Genomic DNA, 25,301 nt, shown 5'->3' on the forward strand with positions numbered 1-25,301 from the left:
CCTTGTAATGCAAAGGACTACAACACAGATGATAGCAATCTGAATGGTTCCAATCACCGCTGCTATTAAGACATACTGGAAACGAACTGGTCCAGGAACCACATATAAGACATTAAAATCCTTCTTTTCACATTTTGAGCCACTGTATCCTGCATCACACCTGCAAAATCATAAATATTTGTTATATTTCATTATCTTCTGATGGAATCAGATCAAATTTGTATATCACATTAATTGGGCTAATGCAGATAACAAACTTTAGTTCTACATCTTAGCAACCATATCGCAGTAGACTGATTGCTGCTACAGAAGACTTACCACATTTTTGCTCAATGCAAAATTAGCAAAACAATGAACACTAATTTGAATAGGTTTCGTGGCAGATTTATAAAAAACAAGTTTTACGAAAGTTATGTTAAAAGAGGTGTTTTAACACCCCTTTGCCATTATGTTAGTATCCCGAAAAGGCTTTTGGAGTGGGTTTCTTAAAAAACAAACAAAAAAAAACCACACACCCATTCATTCTCATGTTTTTAGTAATCCGATCCCGTACTTATAATGGGAAATGCGAACTGGATGAATTAATTTAAAAACAAGTGATAAAGACCTCAATGGGTTCACTGCAATATGCCTTCAAATGCATAGTTTTTTTCTGGCAATATGCAGAGAAAGCTATGCAGGGACCCGGCAAGTGTGATCAGCTATGTGTGTCCAATGACCAGTGATCAGTGCTCCAGTAAGAGCTGATGAACTTGGGTCTTCCTGTGCTGCTGCAAGTCCACTGGTGCACTAAAGTTTTGCTGTATTTCTACCTATCATTACAGGTGATGGAACTCAGTTCTTCTCTGTTCCAGCCCACCTTAAGTACGGCATCACTTGAACCATTGAACCATGTAAGGTTCATTACGATATTTAAGGTTCTTGATCTTTAAATTGCTCATGTAACATGTTGATTATTTGCTTTTTTTATTACTACTCTTTATAAAAAGAAAAGACAAGTTTCAATATATAAGTTATGTGAAATGTATTTACAAAAAAGGCAACAAGGGGTGAGAACTATTTGTCACAATGTTAACCAAGTTACCATACATCTAGAAAATTACCATTGTTTTCTATTAAAAGTTAATGTTTTCAATCTTTTTAAATGCAATGTTTGGGGAGCACATGTATCATAAATCATGGAGGTTAATTTGAACAGTTCTGTTCCTAGCTAGAAGTTGAGATGGCATACAAACAGTATATCTTTTTACTTGGTTGTCAAGTTTTAATGAAATAATTTGTTTCAAACTGCATTGTATTAAGAAAAAATGTGATACACAAAAAATGATATATGGAAATAAATAAGAATATGCATCCTGAAGGTAAAAACGTAATATTGCACAGCACATTTTACATTGCAAATAATAAGTATCTTGGCATAATATTTTCTGAATCAATTTATGTGAATTGCGGTAAAAAGTAATAATAATTTGCTGGTATATTGACATTTCCGTATTGTGGCTAAATAAAGGCTTAATTCCTTGTACAAAATGAGAAAAAAGTCGGTACTTGTGAGTTATCCGGGCTGCCGATTTTGTCCTTAAGTTTAGTTAACTTAAGGACACCCGACCGACGCGATGCCCGCGATTTAGCCCCAAATCGGGGGCATCGCGTCGGTCGTGGCCGTTATAAGGAACCGCGACGCGATGCCCGCGATTTCCCATAGACAGTAATGTTAAAAGACACGATGGACCCGATTTCCGACCCGATTTCCCATAGACAGTAATGTTAAAAGACGCGATGGACCCGATTTCCCATAGACAGCAATGTTAAAATAAAATGACAATGTGAAATTGGCCAATATGGCCATTTCACATTGGATATGTTTAAAAAAAAAAAATGTTTCATGGCCCCCCACCACCGTTAACGCCACCCCGCTATTGACGCCAACCCGAAGCGTGGCGAGCGCAGCGAGCCCGCGAGGGGCGGCGGTACGCGTCCTCCGACCTTTTCATACCCCTACTATCCACTAGGGCATGGAGTGAGAATAGAATAGTGTGGCGAGCGCAGCGAGCCACCGAGCCCGAAGCGTGGCGAGCGCAGCGAGCCCCGCGAGGGGACGCGGATACCTTCACAGGTTTCCGCGTGCCCTTGCGGGCTTCACAGGTGTCCGCGTCCCCTCGCGGGGCTCGCTGCGCTCGCCACGCTTCGCTCGCCACACTATTCTATTCTCACTCCACGCCCTAGTGGATAGTAGGGGTATGAAAAGGTCGGAGGACGCGTACCGCCGCCCCTCGCGGGCTCGCTGCGCTCGCCACGCTTCGGGTTGGCGTCAATAGCGGGGTGGCGTTAACGGTGGTGGGGGGCCATGAAACATTTTTTTTTAAAACATATCCAATGTGAAATGCCCATTTTGGCCAATTTCACATTGTCATTTTATTTTAACATTGTTGTCTATGGGAAATCGGGTCCATCGCGTCTTTTAACATTACTGTCTATGGGAAATCGGGTCGGAAATCGGGTCCATCGTGTCTTTTAACATTACTGTCTATGGGAAATCGCGGGCATCGCGTCGCGGCCCCTTATAACGGCCACGACCGACGCGATGCCCACGATTTCGGGCGCGATGAAAAAATCGGCAGCCCGGATAACTCACAAGTACCAAAAAGTCACCATCATCATCATACATAAAAAAATATGTCACCAAGTGTTAACAGTAGTGCGCAAACACTACAAATGACAGGACAATATAATGCATTGCGTGTCACTTGGTCATTTGGTCTTTTATGAGATCACAAGAAATATTAATTTTAATTAATTTCTCTTCTGTTCATTCACATTTTGATAATTAATAAAAAAACTATTAAAACTTCTATTTTAAAACATTCTTACTTTGCAACACTTTTCCACGCCTGACTAAAACTTTTGTAGTGGGCACACAGACCTCCCAACATGTAAACAGTAAAACAAGTCTCACAAAAAAGGCCCCAGTTTTCATTATTTTGGGGGCATGCAAAGTGACCTGATGGCCATGCCACCAGTCCCTTTGACTTCTATGAATAGACGCTGTGAACACATACACAGCATCTATTCACCACTGATCTTAATAGTGCAGCAAGTGATTCTGTGTTGGTGATGCTAAAATTTTCCACAGTATCTTATCTATGCTCTAGATCAGCAGTTCTCAAACTGTGGGTCCTGACCCCAAAGTGGGTCCCCTTCTCAGAATGGGGTCGCGACATGTTGTTGACCATCAGGCTGATGACTTTTCAATAACAGTCAGTGATTCAAGGTGTCTGAAAAATCTGTTGAATTGTCTGTCATTTTAGACCCCTCCCATCATTTTGTGCCTCCACAATGCTACCATGCATGTGCTGTCTGCTGCCTACACATGTGAGGTGATGACCTTCTGCAGTAACTTGCTGGGGTCCTGTCATTATTTTTGTTGTCTGATGGTGTCCCAGAGCAAAAGAGTTTTAGGACCCCCTGATCTAGATGTAAAGTCACATTTATCTTAATATATGAACAGAAAATCCCCTAAAATTAAATTCACGTAATTATATGAACTTTCCAAATGACACACAAAAGCACAACAAAAGCTTACCAATTCTAGGAAGCAATTTTATTTGGCAACATACAATAGGAAGTGTTTATAGCAGGTTGTTAACATAAATAAATGATTACACTTCTAGATGCTTCAAATTTATCTTTACAAATGCAGAAATATAGGTGAGGTTAACAAATCTCCTATACTCCCTAGTTTAACATTTATTTTGTCCACTGCAGAAAATGAGAATGTAGGGCTCTACATTCTTCCAGTAACTGAATATAAATGTATACAAGCACATCTAGTGGAACTTTTCCACTTTACACATTTAAATTTGTCAATATTTGCACTATAATGTAACTACAGTATAATGTGTTCTACCAATAGAATAGTTGTTCATGATAACTAAACAATATTTTATGTTAGAGATTAGGATGCAAATATAAATAGCAAAATTACAATACAAAGCAATGTCTGTTGGTAAAGCAAATCATATTTTGAAGTATACTGTATGTATTTCCTCTTTATTTTGATTGATATATATTTGAAATATTAATTTACATGTATCGATTATTTTGTTTTTGTTCTGTTCCCTGATGTCTAGCCTTACTGACACCCATTTACCTTAGCCTAGGCAACTACAGCTCAGTGTACTTCTTGAATCCTCAAGCAACTACCTATCTACCTTTGTCTCCAAGTTCCTGTCCAAACCTCATGTGCAACACCTACCTCAGACCACCCAGTTTCCTGCACATTTGCCGCTGTTCCAACCCAAACACTTTTAAAGTTGAATTATGGACAAGACATGAAGAATATTTCCAAATTGGAAATTTTGACCATATCAATCTTGCAGGGGTAAGTTACGTGACCCCAAGGTAATGGGTTTTGGCATTTCAGGAAACAGAGGTTTTGAAATGTAAAAGGTACAGTGGATGGGTAAAGAAATAAGTAGCTCGCTCTACCATTGACATACCACTAACACATCAGTGGATGTCAGCTGCCTCCCCTCTTCCCGTACAGGGAGCCCGCAGATCTAAGACACCAGAGAGTCTTTTATATCTGCACGCACAGTAGAAATCAATCAACGGTAAGCGACCATCACATAATTTGTTACCCACACGCAAGCTGCAAATGGATGTTTATGCAAAACATAAATTTGCATGCGTGCGGTAACAGTCACTGTGCGTGCGGTGGGCGTTCATGCGTGCGGTGGGCATTTAATTGACTTACAAATCTGTGAATTTTGCAGCTTTGCGAGTCAACCTAAATGACCTCCATAGGCTGATCTTATCCTCACAACATTTTTAAATCACTTTGCAAATTATTAAAAGTACAAGAATATCCTTCAAAAATATAAGTTTGACCAAATTTTTACATTTTAAGTATGAATTTATACTATGACTTTCTTTCTTTAAAAATAATTTTTTTTATACTGCTCTCTTTCACCTTCCCTTTTTTACATTTGAACGACTTGACTCTGTTCCTAATATATTCTCAAGTATTTATTTTGGCTCGCTCTGGGAATATATATTTACATTATATCAATTTATATATATTAATGTTAGGATGTATATGATTTTCTATAGGGGATATCAATTATAATTGAAGCCATAATTATTACTATTGATTACACTGCCTTTTTTCCATATTGAAATTTTGATTATACATCTTTCTATTCCACATATACCTCGGAGGGGAAGTTGAAACACAACGGAGGGGAAGTTGAAACACAAAATATACCCAGAAAGCTAAGTGGTCAAGATCGCACATCAAAGATCTGCCACATTGTATCGGTCTCTACACAACCAATGAGAAGCCATCATTGCATAGACTGTCAGAAGCATCTCCCTAATACCGCATACACAGGCGCATCAAGAAATGGAGAAGACAGCATAAGTGACGTCGCGCATCACTCCGGTTGACAGCCGTAAGTATGTACGGACTCCCACTGCCACACACGCATGCGCAGAGAAGCACTACAGATGGCGGATGCGGGGTGGAAGTGGGGCACATATGACGTCATGCCTCTCCCCTCTGCAACCCCGGAATGCTACTGTATTAACTATTAAGAACACTGTTGCTCAATTAGGAAACTGCAATGTTTGTTAACACTGATATGAATCAGATATATGTGCAGTGACCTTCTACTAGATATGTTCTTTAGTAAGTTCTATTGTCTCCCTAAATTGTAACACTCAGTAATTGGTTTAATTGAGGTACAGGAAGTTACCACATACAATAAATAGCACTTCCTACCAGTTTGTCCACAAAAATTGGGAAATTTCTTCTACCTACCTCAAATTGCTCAAATCTTTTTAGAATCTATCAGTACTTTTTTAATATTTAAAAAAAAAAATTTTTTCTCTTTTACTAGTATTAGCATATATGTATCCTGTGTTTGGAGCTGAAGAGTTCTCTAATTGATCACATTTTTGTCCTAGTTTTACTATCTCTTTGAATAAAATTTATATATATATATATATATATATATATATATATATATAAATATATATAATGGTCCAAAGTTCCGCACACTTATCCAGGTAATATAACAATGGGGTGCTCCCCAGGGAAGTCAATTCCAAATATAGCAACTTGGTCCGGGTTTTTAAGACCAGAGAGGGCACTTTCCACCACATCAGGTAAAAATGCTATTTATTCATAGAAGATCACATCACATAGTCGACGTTTCAACCCCGGAGGGCCTTTTTCAAGACAGGTACAAAGTTTCCAATGTGTTATCACCGCCAGCCAGATACATACTGAGGCTGCCAGAGTGTCCATATATACCATAGCCAATCACAATTAATAATCAATTACACGTTTAGAGGGTTCCCAGGTGTAGGGACAACCCACCTAGTTACCATACCAGTGCAGCAGAGAGTCCCCAGAACCTCCCAGCTCAATCCTATCTAGCCTGACACATATATACATACAGAACATAATATAGAGATGACACATACCAGCGCTTGCACTGCATAAATAATCCAGAAGTACACCATACCAAGATCGCCATGATGTCAGGCTGTAGATCATTACAATAATGATTATTAAAACATATAATTGAGGTATACACAACTCTGGAGACACAGTCCCCTCATTTGTCCCCCAGCATTAGTAACTATCCTAGTGAAGTTGCAATGCGGTGGACAATGAGGGATGATTTTTAATTAATTTTCTGTTTTTGTTTTTTGTCTTCTATGCATATTTGTTCCAGTTGTCTATCCATATATGGCTCATTAGCATATGGATTAGCTCTAATGTCTGTACACTGTCAGTAGTGTGCCATATATACCAGATATTTCTCCACTCTTATGGGTTGTACTAATAGAAATATAAGGATTTGATACTAGTACCTAGTACGAGTAGAGGGCCCAGTGAAGACTCCATACAGCCACCCTTGTGCCATCTCTCTTTCTCCCCCCCCAATCGATTATCCACAGATCTGACAGATTGGTGTTGTGACAGCTGGCCACCCCTCTTTTGGGTGGGCTGGAATGCCAGTCACACACACTATATGTATACACACTGCGGGATTATATCCCTGTGAACAGGGATCCTACTTTATGTTATATGTTGTTTGTTTTTTAGTTACAAGTTTGTCTTTTATGATATGATGTCCGCTTTTGGACCGAGTATATGGCTAATCTGCAATATTGTAGATGACACGCACTGACCCGCACACTTCCGGGTCCTAGCCTAAGGCTATTCTTGTCAGCTGATCATTATTACCCTATGCACCGTCTATGAGCATTGATACGCAGGTGACACACATAGTTCCGGCTCTGGGACTTGCGTGGTTCAACCAGCTGATCGGCTCTGACCAATCAGCTGCTGTGGTATGGTGACGCGCAGTTGGAACGCACGCTTCCGGGTCCGGGTACTGCGGGTTGATACTAGCAGTCTCAGATGCCGCCAGCATGGTGATCTACAGCCTGACATCATGGCGATCTTGGTATGGTGTACTTCTGGATTATTTATGCAGTGCAAGCGCTGGTATGTGTCATCTCTATATTATGTTCTGTATGTATATATGTGTCTCCCACAGGCTAGATAGGGTTGAGCTGGGAGGTTCCGGGGACTCTCTGCTGCACTGGTATGGTAACTAGGTGGGTTGTCCCTACACCTGGGAACCCTCTAAACGTGTAAATGATGATTAATTGTGATTGGCTATTGTATATATGGACACTCTGGCAGCCTCAGTATGTATCTGGCTGGCAGTGATAACACATTGGAAACTTTGTACCTGTCTTGAAAAAGGCCCTCCGGGGTTGAAACGTCGACTATGTGATGTGATCTTCTATGAATAAATAGCATTTTTACCTGCTGTGGTGGTGAGTGCCCTCTCTGGTCTTAAAAACCCGGATCAAGTTGCTATATATATATATATATATATATATATATATATATATGTCCTAAAATTTCTTAAAGACACCACAGGTCGCTCGGATCCATAATAATTTTTTGCACATTTGTTATGTACTATAAAGTAGCCCACCACCTTCCATTGGACTGAGCTGACACCCTTTAATTAGGGAGTGTACACCTCTCCCTAATTGAATATTCGATATTACAGGAATACAGTACATTGCATATGTCACATATTACAGGAATATATTGCATTCCTGTAATATCTAACGTGGCGCTGATATTTTACCAAACCTTTTGTTTCCAATGAATTTACACTAATAAAAATAAATTAGAAATTTCAATTAAGAAAAACATTTTTATACTTTTGAAAATGTTTTGATTTTAGTATCTATTAAAACAGATTTGTCAGTAGATTAGCTGAGTATCAAACCCAAAATCATAATCATACTGCAACCTAAATCTTTGGACTTTTGATAATTTCATTCAAATAAAAGATGTACAGTAGCTGCAATGAATTTACTTATTAGTTCTTACCTGCAGTAAGGCTCCAGCATGGTATCGGAATGCTCGCATTTACCATGCTTGCAGTCATCATAGGTATCAGAGCAGGAAATAAGCACTCCTCTTGCAGTTTCTTCTAATTTGTTTGCATTCTCTAAAAACAAATACAGCAACATATGACATGTTGGTAAAAAGTAACATACTGTACTCATTTTTTATACTATCATTATCAATTTTAACATATACATACAGTATAATAACAATACAAAAGTACAGTAGGCAACCCTAAAAATGTGAAGTTTTTAATAATTTTGTTTTTTTATAAATTTGCAATCTTTAACTTCCACATACAAACAGCAGATTCAGGTGATCTTTAAAAGACTTTAAGCCTTAGGGATCCAAACATAAAATGTTTTATATAAAGATAGGAAATTGCTGCAATGATCCGTCATACAGGAAAATTGCATGCTTTCATATATGGAGTCTACGGCAATTCTTAAGGATCACTTACAGCGAGAGCAGGTTCTCAGTACTATAGGTAACAATGTGCATCTTTCAGTATGTAATTTCTATGTCAAGTCTGTAAATTACAGGCAATCAAGCTATGGCCAGCAATTCAAAAGGGGTTTATAAAACAATTGCAGTAGTATAACTTTGTTCTGTAATAATACTGTAATTTATGAACCAGACACAGGTGCACAATTGCATAATATTTCCTTTGCAAAATGTGCCTATTTATGCTGCTTTCACATTACAAACCTGCTTTCAACTCGTTTTTGTAAACGTTTCTTAAAACGGGTCTAAAGCCAGTTAAACCCCTTTCACATTGCATGTTGTAACCCTTTCACATTGCATGTTGTAACTGGTATATTACCATTTCAATACCGTTTTTGTACCATTCACATTCAACCCATTCACCCATAGAAAACAGTGGATGTCATTTTAAATGGATATTTCTGGGACACATGCTCACATATGACGTTTTTACAGCATAAAAAGGAGGGGTGGGTAAAAATAAAAATAAAGTAAGGTAAAATAAATAAGTAGAACTAAATAAGGTAAAAATAAAGTCTCCTCTCTGCACAGAGGATACAGTCGATGGGTCAACCATAAGATGGTTGACAGTCATTAGGTCGACACTATTGAGTCGACATACTTGAAGGTTGACATGGCAGAAGGTCGTCATGAGTCTAGGTTGACAGAGGACAAGGTCGACAGCTGTCTAGGTTGACACATGCATTAGGTCGACATGGGTCAGGTCGACATGTGGTTTTTCACTGTTTTTTGAGCTGACATGTGCCGACAGGCGGTATTTCATGCCCGACCATCCAACAGGGCATGGCGAGCGCAGCGAGCCATTTGAGGGGACGCGTGCACTTAAAACAGTGTCCATGTCGACATTTGGGTAAAAAAATGAACTGTGAAAAACCCCATGTCGACCTAGACACCTGTCGACCTAGACTCATATCGACCTTCTGCCATGTTGACCTAGACTCATGTCGACATTCTGCCATGTTGACCTAGACTCATGTCGACCTTCCAGCATGTTGACCCAACAGTGTCAACCTAAAGACTGTTGACCAAATGATCCTGTTGGGTTAAAAAAGTATCCTCTCTGCTCTTTACTTTCTGCCTGTGCCTGGTGAGATCACAAGGAAGATAGCCTATCACCCTCTGTGACCTGCTCATGACTTGTAAATACCGTTTCAGAGCCATTCACACTACAAATGGATTGGCTCTGAAAAGGGTAGGACACTGCTTTTAACTCGTTTTGTATTACAGGTATTTTAAAAACGGTAAATTCTCTCTGGACCTTTCACATTACAGCTAGAAACATACAGTATACCATGTTATAGCTGTAATGTGAAAGGGGTATTAGTAGCACCATAGATAGGTGCATGTATTACATTTGGACTTTTGAAAGTGGGGAGTGAGAGGATAAAAAGAGGAGCAAAGAGGGCTAAAGAGATAGAAGAGGAGAAAAAAAAAAACCCAGGCAGTACTGGGGACAAAGGTTATTATTTAAACAGTGGCATAACTATTAATTCCCCCCCCCCTGCCAAAAATGTTGGCAGCGCCCCCCCCCCAAAAAAAAAATGTTAGTAGTACTCCACCCCCAGTACAATTAACCCCCCCCCCACCACCACCACCTCCCCCACCTTACCCCACCTTACCCCTCCCGCATCCACCGCTGGTCTTGTCTGCGGTCCCGTACCACAAAAATGGTCTGCCGTATGGGGGCAGCCATTTTCTGAGTGTCTCTTTTCATACACAGCAGGTGGGAGACGGGAGAGCTGTGAGTAAGTGACCGCAAAAAGAGATGGCAGATCACGGCGGACGGCGGCAAGTCAAGGCGGATGGCAGCGGGTAACTATAGCCCCGCAGACCCGCTGGTGCCCACCCTTTCTCTGCGCATCCCCGCCACGGTGGGGGCTGTGGGACTATAGTAACGCCACTGTATTTAAACCTTTATCCCCGCTGAGTGAATATGCATATAGTTTCCACACAGACAGATGCAAATCTTGCCCCAAGCACGTCTGCGAATGACTTGCAAAACATATTGCCAACAGTCAAGTTGCAAAGGGATTGTGTAAAAATCACTGATTTTTATCATTGTTTGGCCTCGCACATGCGTGCTATGATTCAAACGCATACATAGCCATTCAATAATCAATTGTCTTGTAAATTTGCACAACAGCTAAAGTATCAGCTCTGAATAACACCCAATATCTAGTTATAAATAATCTGTGACCTTCCTATTCACCACTGTCTTTGTGTCACTATTTTATTGTACAGTATTTTATTTAAAATACAGAGGGAAAACTCAAATACTAGGCTACTAAACAAAATGTAAAAGTTAAGTAAATTTAATCCACCTTGTTGGAAAGTTTGACTTTAGAGTTAAGATTTCCAGTGGAAATACTCAGAACCGTCCTTGGAAAGCAGGCAAACAATTACATGGTCATTGTGTGTCTGTTGTATGTGATGGCCTTCTACAATATATCAATGCATGTCTAGTTTATCTTCCCTCCTCCACTTGATAAATTTACTTTAAGTTGGAAAAGACCTTATCCTGACATTGAACATGTTATGACTTTACTGAGCAGTCACATAAACCTATTGGGCACTTACACTACTTAGAGAGTTCAAATCTAATGTATGCTCTAGTGGAAGTTGCTTTAGGTTCTATATATTTGGTTGGGATTTCTATAATAAATATTGTAGTTTATTGTAATTAAATATTCAGAATGTTATAGAATATTTATTCGTAGGACATACTATTTGTAGGAAATACATGGTCTCCCTTTTAGCACAAACAGTGTCATGTCCTGCATAATTTCTCATCCAGGCAGTACTATTCCCCAGTGACTTCACATGCCAGTTTGGTAGAAGTAGAAAAAAGTAATGTTAATGGAACCTGCTAGGTGATCGCTGCAGCTAAATTGCACATATAGTTTGCTTCAAGGCACAATAACAAGAGTTACAAAAAAAATGTGACAGGAATAATTTTATTCTGTAACCCATTAAGTCAGCTATGGTTGGAACTATAACACATTTTCAACTATGTATAAGACTGTATGACACATATTAATAATTCCATTTTGCCTTATTCATGTTTGTACACAATGCCAATGTTACACAATGGAATGATTATTACCAAATTGTGCTTGTGCTTTGATCACTCTACATACCTCCCAAATGTTTAATCCCCTGAAGAGGGACACGTGTGTTGCAAAAAGTGGAGTGGCTTGTGCAAATGAGGGTGCCATCTGGTCATGCCCCCATTTTTTGCCCTCTGCTAGGCTGAATAGACACACTGCGTATGCACACAGCATCTATTCCCTTCAGGCTGGGGGGACTCCCAACTAGCCACCCACTACAGGACACTGCCAGCCAAGGGCAGGGGGTGGGACCACCCCAAAAAAACGTGACCGTCCCGTTAAAAACTGGACAGTTGGGAGGTATGCACTGTATATGGGCAAAGGTGTCATTGTGATAAAACTTTTTCCTGTCACTCACAACATTTTTTTTGGCATGGCCAGCATTTTCTAGGCACTCCCAATAAATGCCTGGTTACCACCCCCACATGCCTACTTCATGCCAATCACCTTGTGACCAGCTTGCGAACCAAAATAGTTGCAGGACTTGATCACTAGAAGGCATCGCGCACATGCATTGTGGCCCTGATGCATGAACAGTCTATCGATTATCGTCAAATTTGTGCACATGCAATCAGGTCTGAATTTCCTCTATAGTCTGCATATGTGTACACAGTTTCAAGTAAGTTTGCAAGGGCTCTGGTGAGAATCTATTGTATCTTCTCTTCTGGGCAGCAGTTTTACTAGTGACGATAAGCAATTCCATAGCCTTAAGATTTACAACTGCATAGCTTTGTTAACATGAATTAAGCCCTGAGAGAAAAACATGCAAACAGCTAAAGGCAAACCCAACACTATATTTTTTTTAATAAAGTGGGAGCCAGAAATATGCTTTATTAATATCAAAATGACCCCTACAGTTTTAACAATGTATAACAATGGAAGTGAAATTTGATCCATATAGGTACAGTATCAAGCTGTCAGCTATCAACCACTTTAACAGTTCATATGGTGGTAGCAGGTTGAGTATCCCTTATCCAAAATGCTCGGGACCAGGGGAATTTTGGATAACGGATTATTCCGTATTTCAGAATATTTGAATATTTCAATGATGTATCTTGAGGTATCTTGCATTTATGTTGTACATATACATCAAACACTTGAAATAAACACAAATATATTTTATTTGTGCATAAAACAAGGTTTCAAAACATGAAACAAAGTTTGTGTACAATTTCAGGCACTGAATTTAAATGCCAAGCAATCATTGTCTTGCACATATATAGTGCCAGTTACATATCATTCCCTCAGTAGTGCTGTTACAGATGTCCCCAGTAAGTTTTTAGCAAAAAAAAATTTTTTTGGTTCACTTTCTGGAATGTATGGTTTTCGGAATAATTCGGATAACGGATATTCGGATACGGGATACTCAACCTGTACAATTGAATTGAATAAGTTTGAACTTCTAAGTCCCTCCTTTTCACTTTCTTACGTTAATTATTTTGCTCTCAGATATTTTCTTCCTTTAATCTACTATAATATTTAGAACTGGTATGTTATCTGTAAAATGCCCATTTCTGTCCAAAATATACATCTCAAAGAGCCAAAAAATGACCTTTGTTTTCTCTTGGTTATTGTACATTTGTGCATTGTGAAATTGCTAATATTATACAGTATATGTTAATTACATAAAGTTTATACTGTATAATAAATGTTTAAATATTCTCTCAGAAGGAACCAATCCAAACTTAAGGGATCCAATGGGATATGGGCCAGGACTTGGATCTACTGGCCTGCCATGGATCCCAAAATGAGGCAAAACATCATTGTTCTCAGCCCACTGGAACTTCTGGGATTTTCTTTGCTATTTGTTAACCACTTCTATCAATCAATGATAATCCACACAGGCTTTACATATTGTAAAGTTTTCTATCGAAACTTTGAAAGTACAGTACATGAACCTGCGCCTGCATTTTTCATCCAGTTGCCACCATGAAATTACCAATTTCATGGAAATACAGAGTTTTAAACTTTTTTTACTAGTTCCATACAACTTTTTTGCAACTGTGAACAGATATCAGTCCTTATCTTAACTGCAATAATCTGTGTTGTTTATTGTTGTTATGTTTTAATACTCTAGAAAGAAATACATATGGTTGATGCTGACATCTCAATGGAGGGAATTTAATTGTGGATCCAGTAAGTATACCTACCTTCCACCCCAAACCTAACCCTCCCTCCCCGCACCCTAACCGTCTCCCCTTCACTGCAGCCTAACCCTAATCCTTTGTGTTAGTGGCTAACAAAAACCCACATACTCTGCTGCCTCGCAGCCTAACCTACTGTAACTTCTCAGTGCCTAACCCAACCTCCCTGCAGCCTAACCTTAACCCCCATCAGCAGCATAAACCTAACCTCCCCCACACAGCCTAATCCAATGTCTCCATTTAGTGCCTAATCCTATCCACCCCCCCACCCCCCTCTGGGGTTTACGATATCACTCCATGCATACTTATGTTTAGGATACTGGCAGTCAGATTCGCTGTTGTGACTGCACAGATCCCGACCACTGGGATGCTGATTTTGCTATAAGGTTCCATTACATACAAGTGTTCGGGATTTGCAGCTCACCCATACACAGTAAGAATGCACTGTTCTAAAAAATTAGGCTAATGTATAATCGTATCATAGCCATCTACAGGTGGGCAGATGTTACTTGTGAAGAGAGAATTGGATTTGGGTGGGGTTTTACTTCAAAGTGAGATCTATATTGTAGTTTAAAAATAAAGCAGTCAGTATTTTCCCTGCACAGAAACAAAATAACTCACCCAAATCTAACTCTCTCTGCATATTTTACATCTGCCCCCCTGCAGTGCACATGGCTTTGTCCATCTAAGAAGGATTTTGTCAGAAAGAGTGAACTAGGATAAGGCCCAACGACAGGTGATACAAGGTGATACAGCTGTTACTGAGCTGGAAGGGGGATTAGAGACAGGCAATGTAAGGTTTCATCACCCTTAAAAGTCCTTGCTCCCCTAGAGACCCTTGCTTTATAATGCATGGCAGAGGGCCAAGAAGTGTAAAGGTTCAATGGCCTTGAAGCTAATTTTGCTATAAGGTTCCATTAGATACAAGTGTTCAGGATTTGCAGCTCACCCATACACAGTAAGAATGCACTGTTCTAAAAAATTAAGCTAATGTATAATCATCTCATAGCCATATGCACATAAACGTAATCAGAGAATGAGTTGGACTGTTCCACAGATATAAAAGTAACAGTTGAGAAAAAATGTCAAATTAATTCAAATATTTTTCCTGAATACTGTTAAATGAATACTGTTACTAAAATCTATTTATTAAATACTTTTAGATACCTACTCTTAACATTTTATCTTTAACACCAGCTAAAGTTAAAAAAAAAGTTGCTAATATCAGAGTGTATATGACTAATACATTTTGGGGGTGATTCAGGTTGGTTTGCAAAAGCAAACTCCTTCTTTAATTGACAAAACCATGTGCACTGCAGGAGGGGCAGATACATTTGGATGAGTTAATTTGTTTTGGTGCAGAATACAAAACACAAAAAAATGGCCCTTTAATGGCGCTCTTATCACCTGAAGTCCAAAGAATAAAATGATCTTCTCCTTGTTTGAATCTTTCTCTACGTCGTTTTTTCTTTTTTGTTCCTCAAAAGGTGGTTCATAACTTTTGTTATGATTAGGGGGGAGATTCTCTAAGAATCTCCGCCCCCCTTCGCCTCTCTTCGCATTTATAATTATCGCATATGCAGTAACATATGCGATAATTATAGCAAAGGACAGCTCTTGCGTTACCAGGTCCCAGCAGGTCCCGGCGGCTCCCCCCTCCTTCACACACCTGGCGCTGATGCTGTGCCTGGCTCTCCTCCTCCCTGCACCCGGAAGAGGATCAGTGCAGGAAGGAGGTCACAGGTCTGGGCAGCACAGCTCTGTGCTGCCCGGACACAGGTGAGGGAGCGATGCGGGGCGGTGGGGGTCCGTGCGGGGCGGCGGGGGTCGTTGCAGGGCAGTGGTGGGATGCGGTAGAAGCCCATTGGCTTCTATGGGGCATCGCCAGATTTTTCTGGCGATGCCCCCCGCTGCGGTAACCCGGCGGGGGATGCTTTACCGCATTTTTTGCTTAGAGAATCTCCCCCTAGGTGATAAGAACGTCATTAAAGGGCCATCTTTTTTGTGTTTTTAATTTTGACTCCAGGAGGTTTGGCGACCTCCATTTTTGCTGGTCTTTATATAGCTGCTCTTGGCGCAGTTTCCAATCTGTAATTTCTTATATTGTTTTGGTGCAGGGTAAATACTGGCTGCTTTATTTTTACACTGCAATTTAGATTTCAAACCAACTTTAATTACAGATGTAGCGCCACTCATCCAGTGCTGGGGCTTGCCAGACCACCCACACTGGCGAGCAGACGCTACATCTGACTGGGATGTGCGTCCCAGTCTCCTGACGGTGGGGGACAGGAACCCTGTCTGTCTCCGCTTCAGGAAGACGGGCAGGGTTGGGGGGATTGTAGAGGTAAGGGACAGCGATGGGGGATGGAGACAAGGTGGAGGGGACATGGGGGTAGCTCCGGTTGGCTGCTGGGGGCTGGCAAATCTACCACCAGTCCCTGCCTGAACTAGAGGGGCTCCATCTGTAGGCCCTTTATCTGACTTGTCACAGTGAGATAAATGTATGAAGCTTAGAGAAGTGGTATCTATTCCCTTTAAGAACGTTATGTGCAAGGTTATAATGCACCAGCCACTCAGTTCCAATATTATTATTATTATAATTTTATTTATAAGGCGCCACAAGTGTTTCGCAGCGCCGTACAAAGGAACAATACAGAGAGAAAAAACTTGGCATAACATTGAATAAATAACAAAAATACAGTACAAATAAAGAGCACCACAGTTCAATACACATTACAGCTTAAATGTAAGTAGTGAGGACTCAATCAACATACAACTAGAGGTTTGAGGCCAATGAGGGAGGTGAGTATGCAGACGAAGATGGTCACTGAGTGTTGGAGTAAAGGAAAGCTGTGAGTGAAATGTGAAGAGAAGTGGGCTTTGACAACAGGAGGGAAGAGGGCCCTACTCGGAGGAGCTTACAATCTAGCAGTAAATTGCAATATGTAAATTGACAGATAGGAACTGATTGGCTGGTGCATTATCACCTTGCACATAACGTTCTTTATTTGGATAGCTACCACATCTCCAAGCTTCGTACATTTACATGTTAAATAGGCAAGATCATGCAGCCCATTGAATATTTCCAATCCACACCATTGTTTCATATACCTAACATTAGGATCAGCTTGCATGATTTTTATTCCTGGAAAATCAAACTGCGGTCTTTAGGCAGATCCCACAAAGTTTCTAAACCAGCAAACTGCTGTATACTATGGTTGGACATTTAGGTAAAACTTTACTTACACTCTAAGAATGTATAAATGTAATTAGGACTTTTTAGTAAAAACAACCCAAAACAGTAACTTTAAATTTCAAATCTGTTTATATTGTTTTTTTTTTTCATTCAGCTATTTTGTAATCATAATTATAGCACAATCGAATATAAGTACATAAGAATGCACTAAGCACAGATTTGTTATGAAAAGAAAATTCTAGGATGAGTCTCATAAACATTTTAATTGGTGTAATCATCACTTGCTATCTGTGTATAACATAACATTGGATGCCAGAAGAAAGATGATGCAGCAGGTCAATTTTTATAGATGAAATATAAGCTAAGCTTTTCACAGAAAATTTCATGTTGAATAGGAAAGGATCCAAATCTGTAATGGGTTTTGGAAGACATCTGAACCATGAATTATTTTGATAAGGACGATTGCCTGATGCTTCTACAGAGAGATTGCTGAAATTAAATCTCATGTAATCTCAGTTCTTATTATTACATTTATTTAAAAAAAAGTTTTATTGGGAAAAGTAAAAAAAAAAAAAAAAAAAATTAAGTGTTGAGGGCGACCTGTGTATAATATTATCACCTTTTTTACAAAACAAAAGACCTTAACATAGGGCTGGCCAAACCAGTCCTCAAGATCTACCAACTGCCCACATTTTCCAATTCATGTAGCTGGTGCAAAGCTGTAGTCATTATTAACTGTAAACTTTTTAAACATGCTACATCCATTCTTAACTGACACGTTCTACAGATCCACAGGTGGCCATGAACTGTTTTAGATCATGTGGACAGATTTGACCATCCCTGCCTTTACTCAATAACACAAAGGGGCATATGTATTGAATCTTAAACCCCATTTACTATAAATTCTTATTGGCACTTATCATAGTGTTCATTCTAGCACTCACCATCTTTGAAAACCCATGCAGTTCCTCTTCCCTGCCTGGGGTGTCGCTGTCTGCTGTAGTGCTTATAGCAAAAAGTGGTCTGTATATCAGCACTAATATGCAAACCAGACCTGTTCTAGAAACACCACAGCAGACAGCCACACCCCAGGCAGGGAACAGGAACTGCATGGGTTTTCAAAGATGGCGGGGGCTAGAATGAACTCTATTATTATAATACATCCATTTGGTTCCCACCCAATTATCTAGTGAAGTGGGAATTACAAAGGCAGCATTATAGCCTTGAATCATATAATTTTACAGTGTGGCAGAGATATAGTAAGTCACATCACTCAGCTTCACACCCCTTCCTCCTATTCGTCTCACATAGAGGCAGCAAAATATATTTATAGTAAGTATGGTCAAATCTGTAGCAAAGAGTCTGCTCTAAAATTGGTCAACTACTCTGGAAGTACAAAAAGCTCTACCCTATCCCTAAACTGGTCTCACTTATGCAGTTTTAACTTCCCAGCATTCCCAGTATAAAGTTGGCTGAGAGAGTGTAGTGTCATTGATAGGCTCACACTGTGTAATCATCTGTAAGGGAAAATATTGTTTCTATTGATTATTGCCCTTTTATACCCATCATTTAACCTTCTAAATTCTGTTCTAACTGTATAGTGTCATGTTTCCAAGTTGCAAATCAAAAAAACCCTGGTACTAAATGATTGTGCTGTCAAGTATAAGTACAACATATACATCCATGAATTATTACAGTGCCTGGACGTTTTCTTAATTTGACTGTGTACCATATAGGAAATTAAATGTAAATAGTTTGCTCTAGTCATAACATGTGTGAAGTTATGAATGCCACCTTTTTAATTATAATCAGTCATACTGTCTACAGGGCCGGTTCAAGGTTTCTAGACACCCTAGGCAAAGCTATACAATACCGCCCATGCTCACCCCAATACCCTCTGCCCAGCCACTTATATACATAATTAACTTCTTGAAATATTATACTAATTTTGTATTTATGAACAAATATGAAAATATATATGGGGGCATCATATAGGTGCCAGCACAGACATAGGAGCTTATCTTACAGCAGGGCAGTATTGGGAAGGTACAGGGAGTATATAGGCCATCACAGGTATAGGAGTAGTAGTAAGGGGAGGGTATAGGGGCAGCACAGATATAGGAGCAAGAGTAATTGGAGGAAACAGGGGGCATGGGGATGGCACAGTAATGGCAGGGGACAGTGGGCATGGGAACAATCCAGGTATAGGAGCAGCAGTAATGGGAGGGTACAGGGGGGTATATGGGCAGCACAGGTATAAGAGTGGCAGTATTAGGAGGGTACAGGGGGTATAGGGACAGCAAGGGTATAGGAGCAGCAGTATTGTAATGGTATGGGGCTTAGCACAGGGGCATGGGATGTAGTTGATATAAGGTGGCAAGCCAGGCTACAGTGATGGATGTGGTCTCTCTCCTCCCTTAACTCCCCTAGGGAATGACTCACGTGCTTTGATTTCTTGGTACAGCTCAGCCGCCTCGACTTTCCCATTGCCCAGTGTCAGCAGCTGGAGCTCCACTCTTCCTCCGCAACTTAGATGGGAAACACTGTAGGGCAACCGCATACAGGAGAAGGGGATGTCTGGTATTGTAGTCACTCAGAAAACAAGCAGGGGAGGACACAGAGGCCACAGTAAGGGGGAGGGGCCACATGTCTCTATGTACAGTGTGGTTGAGAGGTTGTCTGGCCCCGACAACATTTAGGGCCATGGTCTAATCGCGGGAGGCTTGGTTACGCCCCCTTAGGGAAAATCGGAGTTAAAAAACGGTCCAGAAATCGGTTGAACCTCGTCTCAGCCAGGGCTCAGTAGCAGCCTCTCCAGTGTGTGTGCTGTGCTGCTGCAGCAGGTCAGGAGGGAGGGGGAGCTTCAATGTGTCTCACAGTAGGGGACGCGGCAGAGAATATGCATGCCCTTACAGGGTTGTAATACTCGGGACGCAGGGTGGCGGTTGTCTCTTCAGTTAACAAGCCAGGTGAGATCAAGAGTTTTGTTCTGGTGCTTACTTTAGAGTCATGCCCATGCTGTCAGTGCCGGCTGAAAAAACGGGCAGCATCCCAGAAGAGCTAGAGCTCAGCTAATGTAATAAATAATATAATTTTGACCTTTGAAAGGGAGGAAGGAGCATGGAGAGGAGAGGAGGAATGTAAGGGAGCACAGTGACGTCTGGAAGTGCAGTTGGCAGAGGCAGCAGGGAGCTAGTGACACCCAGCACTAGCAGAGGAGCCAGGGGGAGATGCAGCAGAGGCATGCTGAGAGGCAGCAGTGTCAGATGGAGAGGCAGCAGTGTGGCAGGCACCATGGCCACAGCAAGACCTGGGCCAGCCTGGACCCCAGAGGAGATGCCACAACAGGAGGAGGTGGAGGACCCTCTTGCATCCCCATCCCATCCACTAGCACAGGACCTGTTCACCACACAATCTGAGGAGGAGGTGCAGGAGGGCCACATCTCTGAGGTCGACTGGCCTGAGGTGGAGGAAGATGGAGGTGAGGAGGAGGAGGATGAGACTGCACTGGAGGAGGAGGGGGACATGGCCACAGAGGTGGAGGAGGAGGAGGCAGAAAGTGGACGCACCCAAAGTGGCCGGAAGGTGCGGTTCTCATTTAATGAAAATACCACACTAGTCCATGCAGTGCACATGGTTTTGTCCATCTAAGAAGGAATTTGTCAGAAAGAGTGAACAAGAATAATGCCCATGGTGTAATGAGAATCATGACTGGGACATAGCTATACCAGGATACAATTTATTTAGGAAGGACAGAATGGGAAGAAACAGAGGAGGGGTAGCAATGTATGTAAAGAAAAGCATAAATGCTACTTTAATACAAAACATTGATAAAAAAAACTGACGCCCTTTGGGTGACCATAGAAATGGGGGAGAAGGACACTATTCGCACTGGGGAAATCTATAGGCCACCAGGCCAGGGGCTGGATTTGGACAGGAGCCTATTGCTTGATGTCACTAAAGTGGCTTTAAAAGGAGAGGTCATAATTATGGGAGATATTAATCTACCTGATGTGAATTGGGAGGAGTCTATTGCAAGATCAACTACAAGTGGCAAATTTCTAAATTCCCTACAGGGAGCATCTCTTAAGCAATTGGTGAGGGAGCCTACTCGCAACGACTCAATATTAGATTTAATAGTCACAATTGGTGACAGGATATCAGACATATATGTGGGTGAGAACCTAGGATCCAGTGATCATCAAGAAGTATGGTTTAGTATCAAGGCAGGGTCCAACTCCAGTCACACAAAAACTAAGGTGTTGGATTTTAGGAAGGCTGACTTTGAAAAAATGGGCAGATGTTTAAGTGATTCATTAGAGGAACTTGAAAGGAGTGCAGGAGAGGTGGAAAAAATTAAAAAGTGCAATATTAAAGGCAACGGACCATTGTATCAAAAGGGTTAAGAAAAGCACCAGGAAAAAGAAGCCAGTGTGGTTTACAAAAGAGGTATCAACTAGTGTTAAAGCAAAAAAGATGGCCTTTAGGACATAGAAGCAGACTCAAAATAATAACAACAAAGAAGTGTACCTTGCCAGACGCAAGGAGGCTAAGAAAGTGATCAGGCGTACCAAGGCTCAAGCTGAGGAGAAAATGGCTCAGTCAATAGATAAAGGAAGCAAAACTTTTTAAAGTATATAAGTAAAAGGAGAAAATCAAAGGAGGAATAATAAGACTTCAGACAGACACTGAGAGTTTGGTGGAGGGAGACAAGGCAATTGCAGATCATCTAAATAATTATTTTTGCTCTGTATTCACTACAGAAGGAGAAGGGAAGGGACCACAGTTAAGTTGCAAGGACATTCATAAAAATAAGGTAGATGGAAGTACATTTAGTAAGTCCTAACAGAACTTTCAAGACTGAAAGTGGATAAATCAATGGGGCCAGATGGAATTCATCCAAGGATACTAAAATAACTAAAATATGTGGTGGTAGTGCCATTAACAGATTTATTCAACAAGTCACTAGATACAGGTGCAGTTCCAGAGGACTGGTAAAGAGCAAATGTAGTTCCACTGCACAAAAGCGGAAGCAAAGAAGAAGCAAGTAACTACAGACCAGTGATCCTTACATTAGTAGTAGGGAAATTAATGGAAACACTCTTAAAAGAAAGAATAGTGGAATATCTTAAATTAAAAACTTACAGGATCCAAAACAGCATGGATTTACTGCAGGGAGATCGTGCCAAACAAATCTTATTGACTTTTTTGACCCTGTGACCAAAATACTAGATGAGGGGGGGGGGCGTAGATGTGGCATATCTAGACTTTAGTAAGGCATTTGACACTGTCCCACGTCGCAGACTGCTAAATAAACTTCAAAGTGTGGGATTGGATTATAAAACAATTAAATGAAAGAGAACCTGGTTGCAGGATAGGAAACAGACAGTTGTAGTAAATGGAGTGCATTCTATAGAGGGACATGTTACCAGTGGAGTACCCCGAGGAGCTGTACTTGGACCGGTGCTCTTTAATATCTTTGTTAGTGACATTGCAAATGGTATTGGAGGGAAAGTATGCCTTTTTGCAGATGACACAAAGATATGCAACAGAGTACACACACCAGGAGGGGTAAATCAAATGACTGATAATCTAGGTAAACTTGAGAATTGGTGAAGAGCATGGCAACTACAGTTTAATGCAAAAAAAATGCAAAATTACGCACTTGGGACTCAAAAACCCAAAGGCTCAATATAGTATCAAGGGTACTATAATGGAAACTACTAAGGAGGAAAGAGATCTAGGAGTCACTATTTCAAGTGACTTAAAGGCAGGAAAGCAATGTAGCAAAGCAACGATGCTTGGTTGCATAGGGAGAGGAATAAGTAGCAGAAAAATAATAATGCCACTTTATGGGTCATTGGTACGGCCTCATCTGGAATACTGTGTCCAGTCCTGTGTCCATAAAATGGTGCATGGCCTACATCACAAAACTTACCTGGAAAGACTAAAAGATCTTAACATGTATAGTTTGGAGCAGAGAAGGGAAAGGGGGGACATGATAGAAATCTTCAAATATATCAAGGGTTTTAACATAGTACAGGAGGGAAATTTTCTTCAAAGGAAAATAAGTAATAGAACACGAGGACATGCACCGAAACTGGAGGGAGGTAGGTTCAGGGGAAATGTTAGAAAAAATTACTTCACAGAAAGGGTAGTAGATAAGTGGCATAGCCTCCCATCAGAGGTGGTAGAGGCTAAGACAGTAGAACAATTTAAACATGCTTGGGATAGGCATATGAATAATTTTACAAAGAAATAAGCATCAAAAAGGGTTGAGATGACCTGTAGGATAAAAAAAGGGGCAGACTAGATGGGCCAAATGGTTCTTATCTTCCGTCAAATTCTATGTTTCTATGGGCCTTATTCTGGTTGAGTCAGTCCGTTCCGCATTCTTTGAGATGGCGACTTTAACCTAACTGCGCATGCGTAAGCAACGCAATGCGCATGTGCAACACAGTGTCTTCGCACTCATTCTCAGCAATACCGTCTAAAAATGTCCACCAAACACCCTCAGAAAATATGGGCATAATGTGGGCTTCATGTGGGCGTGTATAAGGGCACAGTTTCAAAGTGGGGCGAAACTGGGCGTAAATCTGGGCATAGACGTGGGAGTGTACGGACAGTGGTAGGCGTGCATTCAGACCGGACACCAAGCGCAAGCGAACCAACACGGCAGAAATCTTCGGTGAAAACAAGCAGCTTTCACTTCTAGGAGGGCAATGGTTTATGCGCTAGGCATTCGGATCGCCCAATTAGTACGCCCGCACCTTAAATCTCAGCTGAGCACAATACAATCCAGTCCTCTGGTCATTAGTGATTAATTAAACAGTTTCCACAGGTCCAATTGGAACCATTAATTCAGTGCTGGCTAAATGGGGCAATACAAAAAAAATAGATGAATATATGGTGCAAACACATTTACTTTATTGTTGGTATCTGGCCCACATTACGCAGTTAGGCCACGTTAGGCAGTATGCACAATTAATTACACATGTACTGTGTTTTAAACTGTAGTTATTTTTCATTAATTATGTGTTAATCACATTATGTAAATTTTTTGTGATTACATTTGCCTTGCAATTAATATATAGTATGCATACATAAACACAGGTAAAGGTGCAACAATGAACTAATAAAACTTAACATGATGTAAGGGTTAATCTCAATAGAAAGTAATGTGTTTAAGTGTCAATTAGGAAGTCTAATTGCATAAGTGTGTAATGTGGGTGAAGCATGTTTTCCGAATAGATTTGTGAGGTGGGCGCAAAAACGCCAACTCGGTGCATATGGTCAGCTTCGCGTCCGTTTGGACTCAGTTGGACCGGGCAAAATCTTAGAGTTCTGACAGCACACGGACGTGTGGATGCAGTCCGAAGACACTCCCTCTTCTTGGAAAGTCCATCCGAACGGATGCGGATGACATGTAGGCGTGTGTTCTTTGACGGTCCGACGTGTGTTGCATTCGGTCATTTCCGAACGAACGCACATCCGAAAGAGTGAACTAGAATAAGGCCCTATGTTTCTATGGTGGTAATTCACCCTTGGACATTTTTTTCACCTTGCTATACCTATTGTTAGCTTGAACTCGAGGCTGCTGCTAAGACCCACAAATCATTCACATATTATGCTATTACATATTTTACATTGCATATCTTACAATCTCACCCCCCACTTTAGTCAATATCTACAAAATCTTTATCTACTGTATACCTCTTTCCCCTAGTTTGCAGGTTTGTAATCCACATAGAGTACAGTGAATTATGTATTATACATTTTACTCATAGGCTGGATTGCAGCCCCCCCCCCCCCTTCCCCAAGTAAAATATGCCACTGTAATGAGCTCAGCTGAGTCGGTTTCAGTCTGAGTGACTAAACTTGCTCAGTGGCTTCACTGTGAA

The 25,301-nt window shown here is 40.7% G+C and overlaps 1 protein-coding gene across 1 annotated transcript in view; it reads right to left on the bottom strand.

Annotated features, from left to right (window-relative positions):
• The window catches only part of TMEFF2 (transmembrane protein with EGF like and two follistatin like domains 2), a 697,773-nt gene that overhangs the window by 13,932 nt on the left and 658,540 nt on the right, over positions 1-25,301 (bottom strand). The window contains exons 8-9 of the mRNA XM_083153496.1: positions 8,432-8,552; positions 2-160 (exon numbers count right to left, since the gene is read on the bottom strand). Coding sequence (XP_083009622.1) covers positions 2-160; positions 8,432-8,552 — 280 coding nt within the window. The remainder of the gene's footprint in view (position 1; positions 161-8,431; positions 8,553-25,301) is intronic.

The sequence above is a fragment of the Crinia signifera genome, chromosome 7 (assembly GCF_055691185.1).
Source record: "Crinia signifera chromosome 7, ASM5569118v1, whole genome shotgun sequence".
Taxonomy (NCBI): Eukaryota; Metazoa; Chordata; class Amphibia; order Anura; family Myobatrachidae; genus Crinia; species Crinia signifera.